Source organism: Orcinus orca, chromosome 1 (genome assembly GCF_937001465.1).
Source record: "Orcinus orca chromosome 1, mOrcOrc1.1, whole genome shotgun sequence".
Classification (NCBI taxonomy): Eukaryota; Metazoa; Chordata; class Mammalia; order Artiodactyla; family Delphinidae; genus Orcinus; species Orcinus orca.
The window spans coordinates 212,347,645-212,360,907 of NC_064559.1; the positions used below are offsets into that span (position 1 = coordinate 212,347,645).

The following is a 13,263-nucleotide window of genomic DNA, read 5'->3' on the forward strand; positions in this document are numbered from 1 at the left end:
GGGCTTGCTAGCGCCGGTGGTCACCTGCGACACGGGGGAGGATGACACGGGGCCGCCAGGCGGGACGGTGTCCTGGTGGGGGACAGGGAGGGGCCGTCTGCAGGGCGGGAGTTGGGGATCTGGGCTGCAGATTTAAAGTCAGGAGCTGGAGTCCAGGCTTGGGTGAGGCCACCTGAGACGGGCTGGGAGGAAACGGGAGTTTGGGGTGGAGGGGGCTCTGAGGACGAGCCCTGGGCCCCCAGGGCGCGGGGCTGGGGGCAGAGAACTGGGGGAGTCCCCAAGAGCCACCCAGAGTCCTGGCCTGGGGCGGGGGGGGCGGGGAGGGGCGACCTGGGGGGTCAGGAGCCTCTGGCGGGAGGGGTGAGACCTGGTCCCCCCGGCTGCGGTCCCACCACCACACCGGGCCCTTCCCCCAGGGTTGGCACGCCCGCTGGCTTGGCTGGGGTGCGGGCTGGGGGGGTGTGGGCAGTGAGAGTTAAGTGACAAGGGAGGGTCTCCACTCTACATACCCACGAACCTGGCCCCCCGCCGGGCCCCCCTCAGAGCCCTGAGCCGTGGCCCATGGTGCCTCGGTGGACGGCTCACCCGGCCAGGGGGTCCGCACGGGCCTTTGAAGGCCCTGCTGGGGTTGGAGGCTCAGGCCAGGTGGGCAGAGAGGCTGCCCTGAGCTGCCCACGTGACCTGCTTCCGAGCAGCGTGGGGAGGGGCCGGGGAGGGGCCGCCGCAGAATCTGGGCCGGTTTCCAGACAAACAAGAGGAAAGGCTTTTCAGAACTGCGACCAGAAGGCGGGGTGGGAGGGCGGGGCCCGTGGCTCTGGCCGTGTGGGTGGGTGGCCACCAGCAGGTGGGACGCTGGGACAGAGGTGCGGGCCGGCCCCCGTGCGCTGCCCAGAGTCGGGGCCTTGGGCAGGGGGCGGGCGGCCTCCCCTGCCATGGCCCCCATAAGGCATGGGGTGCTGCCCGCCAGACCCCGAGTTACCTCCACCTCAGCAGCTATGGTTTGTCTTAAAATAGTTTTTCTCACTGTCAGTGGGAGACGGGGCACAACACACGCACACACAAGTGTGCACAGCAGGCTGCCTGGAGCCCTGCCCCTCCCCCATGGACCCTCCCTCTCTTTGGAGGCTGAGGGCGACGACCCTGCGGTGGCCCCTGCCCGCAGGCGGAGCTGGCTGGCGGAATTTCCCGCAGGTGGGCAGGGAGCCCCACATCCTACCTGTGCCCCCAGGAGGTGGGGGGTTTCCAGCCACTGCGGGAGGCCTGCACCCCCCCCCCCCACCGCCAAAGCTTCAGGTTAACCATTAAGCAGATAATCCTGTCTCGTGGTTCAGATTTAAAAGCACCAAAGCCATACGGCCTCCCTGCCTTGGGCCACCAGGATCAGAGCTTTGCATGAGAGGGAGCATGTACACACGTGTGTGCGTGCACTTGTGCATGTGTGTGCGTGGGCACCTGTGCTCCTCCCTCGTGCCCCACGGGGGGCCGGTACAAAGGCCCTCCCCACCTGTCCTGAGGACACGGGAGCTCTCTTTCCTGTCCCAGTGGTGCTGCAGGAACACCCTAAACCTGGGGTGGGTGTGGCGCAGGGAGAGCCTGGCATGGCCTCCAGAGTTTTTAGGGAGATAGCCCCTGCCCGGCCAGGGGGCAGAGCGGAGAGTCTGTCTTCACGGGACACCCCGCCCCAGGCACATGCCCAGGTGCTCATGGGAGCACACATCCCGGCATGTGGAGCCAGCGCCACACACGCGTGCTGCACACACGGCTGGTGCACGCTCCCAGGCACACGCCACCCCCAGGGCACCGGGCAGGGCTTGCCCAGCAGCACGTGTTCGGTCTGCTCAGGTGGCTTGCAGCACAGACGTTTACCCTCTGCTAGTCCTGGAGGCTGGATGTCCAGAGACCGAGGAGTGGGCAGCGTTGGTGTTTCCTGAGGCCTTTTTCCTCCCTGTGTCCTCACGTGGTCGTGCCCTGTTCGTGTCTGTGCCCTGCCCTCTTCCTCTTGTAGGGACACCAGTCACACTGGATCAGGCCCACCCTGTGACCCCACCCAGCCTTTATGGCCTCCTGAGAGGCCCCGGTCTCCCAGTACAGCTGCACGGGGATCAAGCTTCCACGTGTGGGTTTAGGGCACTAACGTGGATTCAGATGCCTGCTGTGTTCAAGGACGCTCAGCTGCTCTCTCCCTCTCACACCAGCACACACCCTCACGTGCTTGCGCACCCACTGTGGGCACTGGTCATGAGGCATCTGACCCACCAGGGCTGCTGGCATTGGTCCGAGCTAGTTTTGGACACTTGGGCCAGTGACCATGCTCTGGAGCCCTGGACACCACCAGCCCTCCCCCTGCACCTGATGCCTGACCCAGTGTGCTGCCCTGGCTCGCCCATGTGCTCCGGGCACCCTTTTGTGGGGCAGGGGTGAGGACTGGCCTCAGGGTGAGCCCCCCGCTCCTCTTCAGGGCTCTGCCCTGCAGAGAGGGGGGCGCCCAGGAGGAGTGAGCCAGGTGGAGGGATCCCAAGGCCACCCCGGTCTGGGCAGCTTGGCCAGGCTGGGCAGGGCAGGGGGACAGCCAGGATGCCTGGCGGAAGAGGCTCCAGTCTCCTGTGAGACAGGAGTAGGAGGGGTCCAGGGGGAGGGGTCAGTGCAGACCGGCTGGGCTGGAGGACCTGGCCTGGTGGCCCTGGCAGGGGTCAGGGGGCTGCGGGTCCTCACTCAGGCCCCGGATCTGCACACTGCAGCTGCTGGCTGGGCCGAGCCTGAGGCCCACGGCCGTTATCGCAGGGTTGGGGGCCTTGGCGCCCAGGGCAGAAGAGAAGCCCAGGACCGGGACACAGGCTGCCTTCCAGTGCTTCCTGGGGCCTCCTTCCTCCTGGTCCCCTCCTCCTGCCCTCCCCACCCCTCCCCCGCAGCCCTTATAGCCACATCCTGCAAGGAAAAACCCCAGACTCCCGAGCTGTGGGGCTGAGAGCAGCCGAGAATGCGCGTGGGAGCCCAGCCACCCAGGGCGCCGGGCTCGGCCTTCCTGCTCCTGGGGCTCGCGCTGGGCGCTGCGGCCCAGCTCAACTGCGTTGGGGACACCTACCCCAGTGGCAGCAGGTGCTGTAAGGAGTGCCAGCCAGGTGAGTGGCCTGGACGTGGAGTGGGGGAGGGGTGCCTACAGGGACCCAGGATGAGGAGACGGGGTCAGGGGACACAGGGACCTACAGATGGGGTCACGTGGTGAGGCACCGTGGGGCGAGTGGACTTAGGGCAAGCGGGTGACCTGGAGCCACGCCTGGGATGGGATGGTGGGCCAGCCAGAGGCGGTCGGGGGCTGCTGTGGGGAAGGCCAGGCTGTGGGGAGCTCTGAGCCCGGCCTCCCGTGGCAGGTTATGGGATGGAGAGCCGCTGCAACCACGCCCGGGACACGGTGTGCCGTCCGTGTGAGCCCGGCTTCTACAACGAGGCAGTCAACTACGAGGCCTGCAAGCCCTGCACACAGTGCAACCAGAGTGAGCACCGCCAGGCGCCCTGGCCCCGCTGGTACCCACTTCACACGGGGCCTCGGAGCAAACTCCAGACCACGCCGGGGCCTGCTCTCCCCTGCCCCAGAGTACCACAGTCAGCTGAGGCCACCCACGGGGCTCCTCCCCCTCCCAGAGGCTGAGTGGGTGAGACCCAGAGTCAAGGACCACAGAGGGTCCTGAGCAGGCTGGAGGAGGGGTGGGAAGAGCGGGCAGAGCTGCCACGGGGTGACCCCTGGGGCTGTGTGGCCAAGAGGGACATGGCATCCGGGGATGGGAGAGGACCAGAGGCCACCCAGCTGCAAGGGGGCAGCTGGCCCTGGGGAGATAGCTGCAGACCCTCAGCCTCGGTCCCCCAGCCTGCTCTGTGTCTCTGGCCTCCCCACTGACTGCGCCCACCCTACCCGACCCCCAGGAAGTGGGAGCGAGCCCAAGCAGAGATGCACACCCACGAGAGACACGGTCTGCGGCTGCAGGCCGGGCACCCAGCCCCAGGACGGCTATGGCTACAAGCGTGGAGTTGGTGAGGGGTGCCTCTGGAACCATGTGGAAGGAGCATGTCCCTCACACGCTGTCACCTCCCCTCAGCACCCCGACCCCAGGCTTGGCCGAGTGCCCTCTCCCCCAGGCAGGTCAGGCCAAGACAGGGGCTGGGGGGCTCCCAGGTCGTGGCCAGTGGATGGCATGTAGGCAGAGAGGGGCTGCTGGAGGCCCTGGGGGGGTGAGCGTCTGGGCCCCCCAGGGGTGGCAGATGGGCAGAGCCTGCTGACTCTGTTGCAGACTGTGCCCCGTGCCCACCAGGACACTTCTCCCCGGGCAACGACCAGGCCTGCCAGCCCTGGACCAAGTGAGTGTCCCTGGGGCTGGACGGTTTGGGTGGCCTGGGGTCTGGGAGCCAGGGGTCAGGTGTGGGAGTAGGAAGCTGCTGGCTGGGAGCTCCGGGGCCCGGCACCCCATGACCCCTTCCCCCCCATGTTAGCACCCCCACCCCCCCGACGTTGGTCCCTGCCCCGCCCCCACGACCCCTGCTCGGCCCTGACCCAGCCTCCTCCCACTGACCTTCCTGCTGGGCTGGAGCGGGGAGGCCGTGAGACCCCAGCCCAGCCCGGGAGGGTGTGAGACCCTCACTCATTCACAGCTGAGAGGCCCCCGTCCTTGTTGAGCTGACCTGGTGGGGGCAGGAAAAGAGCAGGCAGGGGTTTGGGAGAGAGGGGTGCAGGCGGGAACAGGTCAGGGGAGCGGGTGTGGGAAGCAGGCTGAGAAGGGGGGGGAGGCCGGGGGAGGCCCAGGTTCCTGGGGGGTGGCAGGGACCTTGGCCTCTCTCCTCGCCGCCTTTGGGCTGGACTCTGATGCTGCCTGAGTGACCTGCTGTGGACCCCTGTCACCCCTCACATCTCCCTGGTCCTGCCCCAGTTCTCGGCCCGTCCCACTGGTGGGGGACGAGTGGGGTGGGGGACATTCTGGCCTGATCAACACCCCTGCCCCGCTCAGCTGCACCTCATTAGGAAAGCGAACACTGCAGGCGGCCAGCAACAGCTCGGACGCTGTCTGTGAGGACAGGGGCCCCCGACTCACACCCGCCTGGGAGACCCAGGGCCCCGCAGCCCGGTCCACCCCAGCTCAGCCCACCACTACCTGGCCGAGGGCCTCACAGGGGCCCTCCACGCCCCACGCAGAGCCCCCCAAGGGTAAGGGGGCCTGGCCCTCCCCCAACCCAAGGGGGGTGGGGTGGCGGGGAGGGTGGGTGGAGCTGCCCGCTGGCCGGGTGCGGCCCTCCTGCGGTGGACTCCTTCCCTGGTGGACCCCACCCCAGCGGGCCCTGCCTCCCCGCAGGCCCTGAGCTGGCCGCTGTCCTGGGCCTGGGCCTGGGCCTGGGCCTGCTTGGCCCCGTGGCTGCCGCGCTGGCCTTGCTCCTGCACCACAGGGCCTGGAGGCCGACGCCCAACGCCCCCAAGCCCCCCGGTGAGTGTTCTCGGTGGGCCCCAGAGCGCGCTGCCTGCGGGAGGCTGGGACCCCGCCCACCTCCCGCCCCCCACCCCTCACCCCTTCCTCCTCCGCAGGGGCAAACAGCTTCCGGACCCCCATCCAAGAGGAGCATGCCGATGCCAACTCCAGCCTGGCCAAGATCTGAGCAACGTCCACTGGCGTAGAAGCCGGCACCCCTCCGCAGGCCGGGGCCCCCAGACGCAGGCCGTCCCACCCGTCACCCCCGGACCCTGGCGCCCTGTCCCCCCGCCCTGTGCCGTTTTAGGCGCTCCTGGGCTGGCACCCTGGGCCCTGCTATGTATGCTGTGCGTACTCCCCACCCAGGGTGGCCCCAATAAACGACGTTGGCAAATGTGGGCCTCTGACTAGGCACCAGTGGTCTGAGGGCTGCACACACGGGGGCTGGCTGTGGGGTAGGGGCTCCCCTGGCTCCCTCAGAGACCTGGGGCTGCTGTCCTGCTCGCTGGGCACCTCCCAGCGCCTCTGGGGAGCGTGGCAGCCAAAATAAGTGCATGGGGAGCCGCGAGCCCTGCCTGGCAAGCGCGATGCTAGCCCGGCCCGGTGGACCCCACGCACCCACTCTGGGGAGCCGCGACCCTGCCTGGCAAGCGCGATGCTAGCCCGGCCCGGTGGACCCCACGCACCCACTCTGGGGAGCCGCGACCCTGCCTGGCAAGCGCGATGCTAGCCCGGCCCGGTGGACCCCACGCACCCACTCTGGGGAGCTGCGAGCCCTGCCTGGCAAGCGCGTTGCTAGCCCGGCCCGGTGGACCCCACGCACCCACTCTGGGGCTACTTGGGAGGGCCTGGCAGGGGCTGCTGGGTGGGAGGGAGCCCTGAGGAGGCCCTGGTCCCAAAGGGGGTTTTAGGACAACCCCTCAGGGTCTCTGGGGCCCCTCCCAGGAGAGGGCACGAGCGTCTGTTTCTTCTCAAGCCCCACGCCCTGTTAGACCTGAGTGTGTGGTGACCCTGGGACCCCCACTGATGCCTGCAGGGCCCCCGAGTCCCTCAGGGAAACTGGAGGCTTCTGACTGGGCTGACCTTTCGTCCACCCTGGGCGCGAACAAAATGTGCAGCTTTATGTGAAAAGGTTCCCAGGTGGGAAACCCAAGCGTCCGTGGGCACCAGAGTGGGCTGTACGAGGCCGAGTGGTCGGACAGGCCCGCTGGCTGGCACTGGGGGCAGCCCCTGCTCTGGCAGCTGCGCAGACTTGGGGCCGAGCCTGCCCTGGGGACACCGGGATGAGCCGTGGGCTGTGGCCCGCCACCCCTCCCCCCCCACAGCGCCCCTCCGTGCAGGCGAGGTGGGCGGGTTAAACGGCTCATCTAAGCGCCGGAGCCGTGGGCCAGCGAGGAAACGCTCCACAGCCCATAGGCAGCCCATAGTTTGCGCCCTCGGGGTTTCTGATAGATTTAAGAGCTACTACTAACTGAAATAAAAGACCACCGAGGTGCTGGGCGGGGGGTCAGGCGTGGGGTGGGGGTGGGAGGTGGGAGCAGAGAAATGCGACAGCCCGAGGCCCCCCACCGGTGGACCTGGCAAAGATGCACACCTCTGAGCTCCCAGCCTGCTACCTCCCTTCACCCACCTGTGGGCCAGGACTGGGCATCATCCCACAGGCCAGTGCCCTCACAGCGGCCAAAGGTCCGCCCCTGACACGTGTGCTGCCCCCCCCGCCCCCCAGTTTCTCAGGCTGGCTTTCTCCGCAGAGCTGCCCTGGAGGCCCTCCCACCTCTCCTCAAACCTCTGAACCCTGGCTGGTCCCTTGGACCTCCCGGGGGCAAAGGGGAGACCGAACCATCCACGTGTTCTTGGAAAGATCTCGGGTTGCAGCAGTGAACACAATACGTCCTCTCTGCCCTGGAAACGGGCAGCAAACAGGCACCACTGGCCTGGGGCCTGTGGTCCCTGGGCAGTGTGCAGGCTGTGCAGAGAAGCTAAGGGACCTGATGAAGGGGCCTGGGGGAGGGGCCAGATCCTTGGGGAATGGAAGGTCGAAGGTCGTGGGCTTCCTCCCCAGACTTCCCAGCTGCGAGCCCCCCACCTTGCCCCCAGCCTGGTGGCTCCACCTCTGAACAGCTGACGGGTGGGTGGAAGGAGGTTGGTCACCTTCACTTTCCTCGGTTGCTGCCGCTAAGCACGCTCTCCACTCCTGTCTCTGCTGACAACCGCCCCTCCCGTGTGAAACCCCGCCAGAGCTCCCCCCACCCCCCGGGGGGCCCACAGGCACCCACCCTGGCTCCTCCCTGCTCCAGGGCCCCACCTGGCTCCCCATCCTGCCCCACAGCCCTCCAGGTTAACCCCTGGACTCTGCTTGGGACCCTCTGCCCCCTGGACGCGCGTCACTTGTGTGAGCTGAGACAAATGATGAAAAATGTGACGAGCTGCTCAAAGAGGATAGGAAAATACCGCGAGCAGATAGAAACCATCTCCCCCGCAGCGCCCAGTTACAGAAGCTCGCGGTAACCCAGTGCCTGTGTGGGAGGGGCCTTCCGGAGCCTCAGGGACAGGAGAGCAGGCGCAGGCCCCCAACCCCGACGGCGCTTTTGCCTCTTGTTACACACAGCCCTGCCTCTGGTTTCCTGCTGCTGCGGGTGGCAGCCCCCCTCGGGCAGACAGCTGCCCCCTGGTGCCTGATGGGCTGGCCCAGCTTCCAGAAGGGCCAACAGATATGATCTTGTCAGACAAACGTCATTTGTAGGGGATTTATCATATTTTCTCAGGCGCTTACCAGAATTGGGGTGATGCCGTCCTGGTACAGACCGGACTGCTCAGGCCTTGAACACGGGCAGAAGGGCCAGGACTGCTGAGTTCTCCACTCCTGACCTTTCCCTGGGGTCCCGGGATGGCTCAGACCCTCCTCCCCATCTAGGAGCTGAGCCGAGGCCTGGGGGGTCCTCAGACAGGGTGGCCTCACCTTACCCCCTAGCAGCCAGAGCTGTCCTGGAGACCCCTCCCTCTCCTGCAGGGCCCAGCTGCTTCTCTGAGGAGGGCCCTGCGCATCCTGGGACTTGAAAACGATAGTTGAGTCACAAAACTGCTAATCCCTGTCATTTTCCTCTGAAAAGGACAGATGCCCCATCAGGCGAGGCGGCAGCTGCAGGTCTCAGAGGGTCTCAAACCAAGTCTTCTGGGTCTGCCCAGGTCACCAGGTCACAGCCGGCAACACACCTCCAGCCGGTGGGCGCCACCAGAATCACATTCCTGGCACCCCACTGCCCACCCCTGCAGCGTTCCCAGAGGTCCCCACCCGCTGCCCCTGTACCAAGCCTCAACTGGAGGGCTGAGAAATCTGGGGAGGCTTCCTGGGGGAGGCCGGGCCCCCAAGCCCTTTGGTGCCAGGTGGGGAAACTGAGGCTCAGACAGACAAGAGACAGTCTCACGGTGAGTTGGAGGCTCTCTGTGGCTCAAGAGCTCCGTCGGGGCCGGCCTTCCACATCCTCCAGGATGACTGGATTTGTGTGGGGAGATCTGGGTTGACATCTGCCCAGCAGAGTTGCAGCCTGGGCAGCCCCCTCTTCCCCCAGCGTCAGGGTTCAATCAATGCCCTGGCCTCTCCTAGCCAGCTCTTCCCAGCAGGCATCAGCGAGGCTGCAGCCCACAAGTGTGTGTGTGGCTATGGGGGGCTTGCATGTCAAGAGCCCAGCCAGGCCCCGTTGGCCAATTTGGGGCGGGGTGGGGGGGAGCTTGTTCTAATCTCCAGAAAGGCGGGGTGCAGGGGGCTTGTCCTGACCCCTGGATGGGTTCTGAGGCTGCTCAGTGCTGGGATTCGAGGACTTCTGGTAGGTGTGGGGTGTGGGGTCTGGAGGCTTCACAGAGGACGAAGTGTCTCATCCCACCTGCTTTGGGCGTCAGAGAAGATCTTTAAAAGCCCGTGGAGTCCCCCTGAAGAAGCTGGAGGTGGGGAGGGGGCTCAGCCAGGAATGGTCCCTGCTGAGTCCACCCTTGTTGGGGGCGCACCCCACCCCAATGACTCAGGGCACTGTCTGCCACCCCGCATCCGGTGCCCACGCACACTCCAGTTCCTTCAGGCCCGGAGGCCACAAGTTTTACATAGAAAACATTTCTGACCCCCTCCCCCCACCCCCCCCCAAGGATGTGGCTGGGTATACGCGGTGTTTCCCCCGACAAGGCACACACATTTGGGTCATATTTAGTTTCCGGATAAGAATGCCTGGGCCAAAGGGCATGATCACTTAGGAATCCCCCAAGGTCACCCCCCATGTGGGTCTCCCGCATGCCCCCTCGTCCGTGGTCAGGTGCTCTGCAGCCTGTGATGGGACCTTCTCCCTTGGGGTCCCTGTGGGCATGCCAGATCTCAGTTCCCTGACCAGGGATCGAACCCGGGCCCCTGGCAGTGAAAGCGCAGAGTCCCAACCACTGGACCACCAGGGAAGTCCCATCCCTTGAAGTTTTTAAAAAAAGAACTTATCTTTTATAGCAGTTTTAGGTTCACGGCAACAGTGAGGGGAAGCCTACCCCCCATAAATATCCCCGAAGAGTGTGCAGTTGTTACACACGACGAACCTGCACTGACAGGTCATGTCACCCAGAGTCCCTAGTTGACACCAGGGTCCCTCCGTGCGGTGCGTCCTGTGCTTTGGACAGACGTGACAACACGTGCCCACTGCTGAAATCCCCAGAGCAGTCTCACTGCCCCAAACCTCTGCCCATGCCCTGGATTCCGAGTCGCAGAGTCTTGGGGGGTCCCCCATGGGAACAATTCCTCGGGACCCCTTGGGGAGTGGCAGAGGCGGGGCGGCCTGCGGGGCGGGGTCTGGGCGTGTTCGGAAGGGGCCGGCCTCCTAAAACCGCGGAGCCGCGCGCGGCCATGGGTGCCGCGGGTGCCATGGGGGTGAGGGTCGCGCGCGTGGCCCTGTGCGGCGTCGCGCTGCTCTGCGCGCTGGGCCTGGCCCAGCACCCCCCCGGGGGTCTGAGCTGCGGCCCCGGCCGCCATCTGCATGGGACGGGGACCAGCGCGCGCTGCTGCCGCTCGTGCACCCCAGGTAAGGCGGGCCGGGAGCCCCTGCGCGGAGGGCAGAGCGCTGCGCCCCGTCCCCCCGTAGTTTTCCGAGTCCAGAGCCCTGATCCCAGCGCAATCCGGGGAGGCGGAAGCCGCCCAGACCGGGCCAGTGGCCTGGGGGGTGGGGGGTGGGCGGGGGCAAGGAGTGTAGGAGCCTTCCCCAAGGCAGGTCTGACGTCCCAAGGTGGAGGAGGGCTGTCCCCGTTCCTTCCAAGTGGGGAGTGAGCCCTTGGCCATCACTCAGGCCACTTCTTGCCCAGTTTGGGGTTGCACCCCTCTTTCTCCCAGCTCCCTGCCTCAGACCTGCATCTATGGGTGAGGGGCAGGTGAAATGGGTCAGTTTGGGGACAGATATTGCAGGGAAAACACCCAGAGTGTCCCCCTGCCAGGACCTGGGGAGTGGGAAGGGGGCTCTGAGAGTCCAGGTCTCAGTGCGGCGGAGCCATGGACGGCGGTCAGGGAGGGACGGGCAGGCTGCCTCAAGGGTCCTGGCAGCTGAGGGCAGTGCAGGACCCAGACAGGGGAGGGGGAGTAGGTCTCCCAGGAAGGAATGGCTCAGGGTCACATGCCGAGTCATGGCCACCCTGGGTGGGAGCAGCTTGGGACGGTTGGGGGATGCAGCCAGGCCTGGTGAGTGGAGGAGCTGGGCGCCCAGGAGGGAGGGACACAGCTGGGCCGAGCCAGGGTCCTGGCTCCCAGACAGGTGTGCTGCCCGCTGGGGCTGCCCTGCCACCCCCATTTCCCTGGAGGGCCAGGAGGGGGGCGTCCAGGGGAGGGCGGCTCGGCCCAGCTGCTGAGAGGGCTGCTTGCCCCCTGCCAGCTGAGGGGGTCTGTCCCGAGCCGGACTGCCAGTGTATCCAGCCTGAGTTCCACTGTGGAGACCCCCAGTGTAAGAGCTGCAAGTACTACTCCTGTCCGCCTGGCCAGGGGGCGTGGCCTGTAGGTAAGTGGCAGGTGGGGGTGGCCCGGGCAGGCCAGGTGTGCAAGGAAGCTTGCAAGTGGTGGGCACGGACACGTCCTCCGGGCAGGTGGGCGCCAGCACTGGGGGTCTTGCAGCACCCTGGCGGGGTAGGGGGGCGCTCTCTGGCTTTAGCATCTCAGCCCACATTGGGGTCACAGTGCCTCCTGTTGGTGTGGCTCTGGGAGCCTTTCCTTCTCTCTCTTGGCCTGAGCTTCTCCATCCAGAGACGATGCCCCTAAGCGCTGGTTGTGAGGAACAGTGGGGGTACCCAGAGGCTGTCGGGCCTTAGGCCCTGGCTCTGACTACGCCCAGGTCCTGCACTCACCCTGACCCGATGCGGGGGCGCCTGGCTGAGCACATGTGGGCCGGGAGAGTGAGGGCGGAGGGGGGGCTGTGTGAGGTTGGATGGCGCCGGGCCGAGAGGCAGCTGGGGCAGAGCCTCACCCCTCTCTCCGGGACCCTCCCCGGTCTCCCGCCTTCCGGCCTCCGGACCGAGCGAAGGCCCAGCCTAGCTCTTGCGTGGCCTCGGCTTCCACCCCTTCCTCCCACCACATACACTCTAGCCTCTGCAGGCAGGTCCCTCCCCTCCCCCATATCCCCATCAGGGACCCTCCACTGAGCCCAGAGTCATGGCCTGCCCGGCAAAGGGGCACCTGGGGGACCTGATTTATCCCAGGTCCTGGTCCTGTGGCCACCTGGGGCCCCTGTCAAACAGATGAGGTGGGGGTCTCACCTCGGCCACACCAGCTGCCCTCGCAGCCTGTGTCCGTCTGTCCCTCTGTCTCCAGGGAAGTTCAACTTCGGCTTCGAGTGCTTCGACTGTGCCGCGGGGACCTTCTCTGGGGGCCGTGAGGGCCGCTGCAAACCTTGGGCAGAGTGAGTCCTGGTGGGGACTTCCGGTGGCCGGGTGGTCCAGGTGGGCTCGAGGGTGGGGCCTCTGCTGTCCCTTCTGGTGCAGTGACCGCCCCCCCAACAACGGCTCGGAGGGCAGCAGCCTTGCTGAGGGGCTGCTCAGGTGGCCGAGGGCTGACCGAGGGCTCTGTGTCTGTGCGTCCCAGCTGCTCCAAGCTTGGGTTTCCCACTGTGTTCCCCGGGAACAAGACGCACGATGCCGTGTGCACCCCAGGGCTGCCGCCTACGGAGCCGCGTGGCCTGCTGACCGCCGTCCTCGGCCTGGCCGCCTGCATCCTGGCCCTGACCGTGGCCCAACTCAGCCTGCACGTCTGGCAACTGAGGAGGCAGAGAGCACGGCCCCCAGGTCAGTTGTGCCCTGGGGACGGGGAGGGGGGCCCCTGCCTGCCTGCTAACCGCAGCCCCTCTGCAGAGACGCAGCTGCTCCTAGAGGCCCCGCCACCCCCGCCCGAGGACGCCTGCAGCTGCCAGCTCCCCGAGGAGGAGTGGGGCGAGCCACTGTCGGAGAACAAGGGCCGCCTGGAGGACCTGTGGGTTTGAGGCCCGGAGCGCCCGTGCCAGACCCTCCCGGAGCTGGCGCAGGCTGGCCCGCAGGAGCAAGGGCTCTGGGCCCGGCCCTGCTCCCCTCAATGGCGGAAACAGGTGGGGGATGGTGACAGTGACCAGTGCTCCGGATCACGCAGGAGAGGAGGCAGCTGTGGCTGAACCCCAGGGGGACAGAGGCGCACCGTGGCTGCCTGCCTCTCTTGCTGGCCCCGCTGGGGTGGGGCCCATGGCTCCTTGGTTCCCAGGACAGGAGGCCATGGGCACAGGACCTGGCTGCAGGCGGCACTCAATAAACGCTTGTCCGGTGGCCTGAGTGGCCGTGTGCTGGGAGT

At 66.7% G+C, this 13,263-nt stretch overlaps 2 protein-coding genes across 3 annotated transcripts; both read left to right on the top strand.

Moving 5' to 3' along the window:
* The first annotated feature begins 29 nt into the window (after positions 1–29).
* TNFRSF4 (TNF receptor superfamily member 4) lies at positions 30–7,067 on the top strand. 2 transcript variants are annotated; one of them, XM_004272265.4, is made up of 7 exons: positions 30–3,119; positions 3,369–3,491; positions 3,919–4,026; positions 4,284–4,350; positions 4,995–5,191; positions 5,337–5,465; positions 5,564–7,067. In XM_004272265.4, exons 1-7 carry the CDS (start codon positions 2,978–2,980, stop codon positions 5,632–5,634), a joined length of 837 nt encoding a protein of 278 aa, XP_004272313.1. In that variant the 5' UTR covers positions 30–2,977; the 3' UTR covers positions 5,635–7,067. The 2 variants fall into 2 exon arrangements, with proteins under 2 accessions (XP_004272313.1, XP_033288505.1); XM_033432614.2 differs by having other exon boundaries at positions 5,574–7,067.
* Positions 7,068–10,274: 3,207 nt separating this feature from the next.
* TNFRSF18 (TNF receptor superfamily member 18) lies at positions 10,275–12,999 on the top strand. The gene is made up of 5 exons (XM_004272264.4): positions 10,275–10,495; positions 11,333–11,455; positions 12,262–12,349; positions 12,532–12,731; positions 12,798–12,999. The coding sequence occupies exons 1-5, from the start codon at positions 10,321–10,323 to the stop codon at positions 12,923–12,925; spliced, it is 714 nt and encodes a 237-aa protein (XP_004272312.2). The 5' UTR covers positions 10,275–10,320; the 3' UTR covers positions 12,926–12,999.
* The last annotated feature ends 264 nt before the right edge of the window (positions 13,000–13,263 follow it).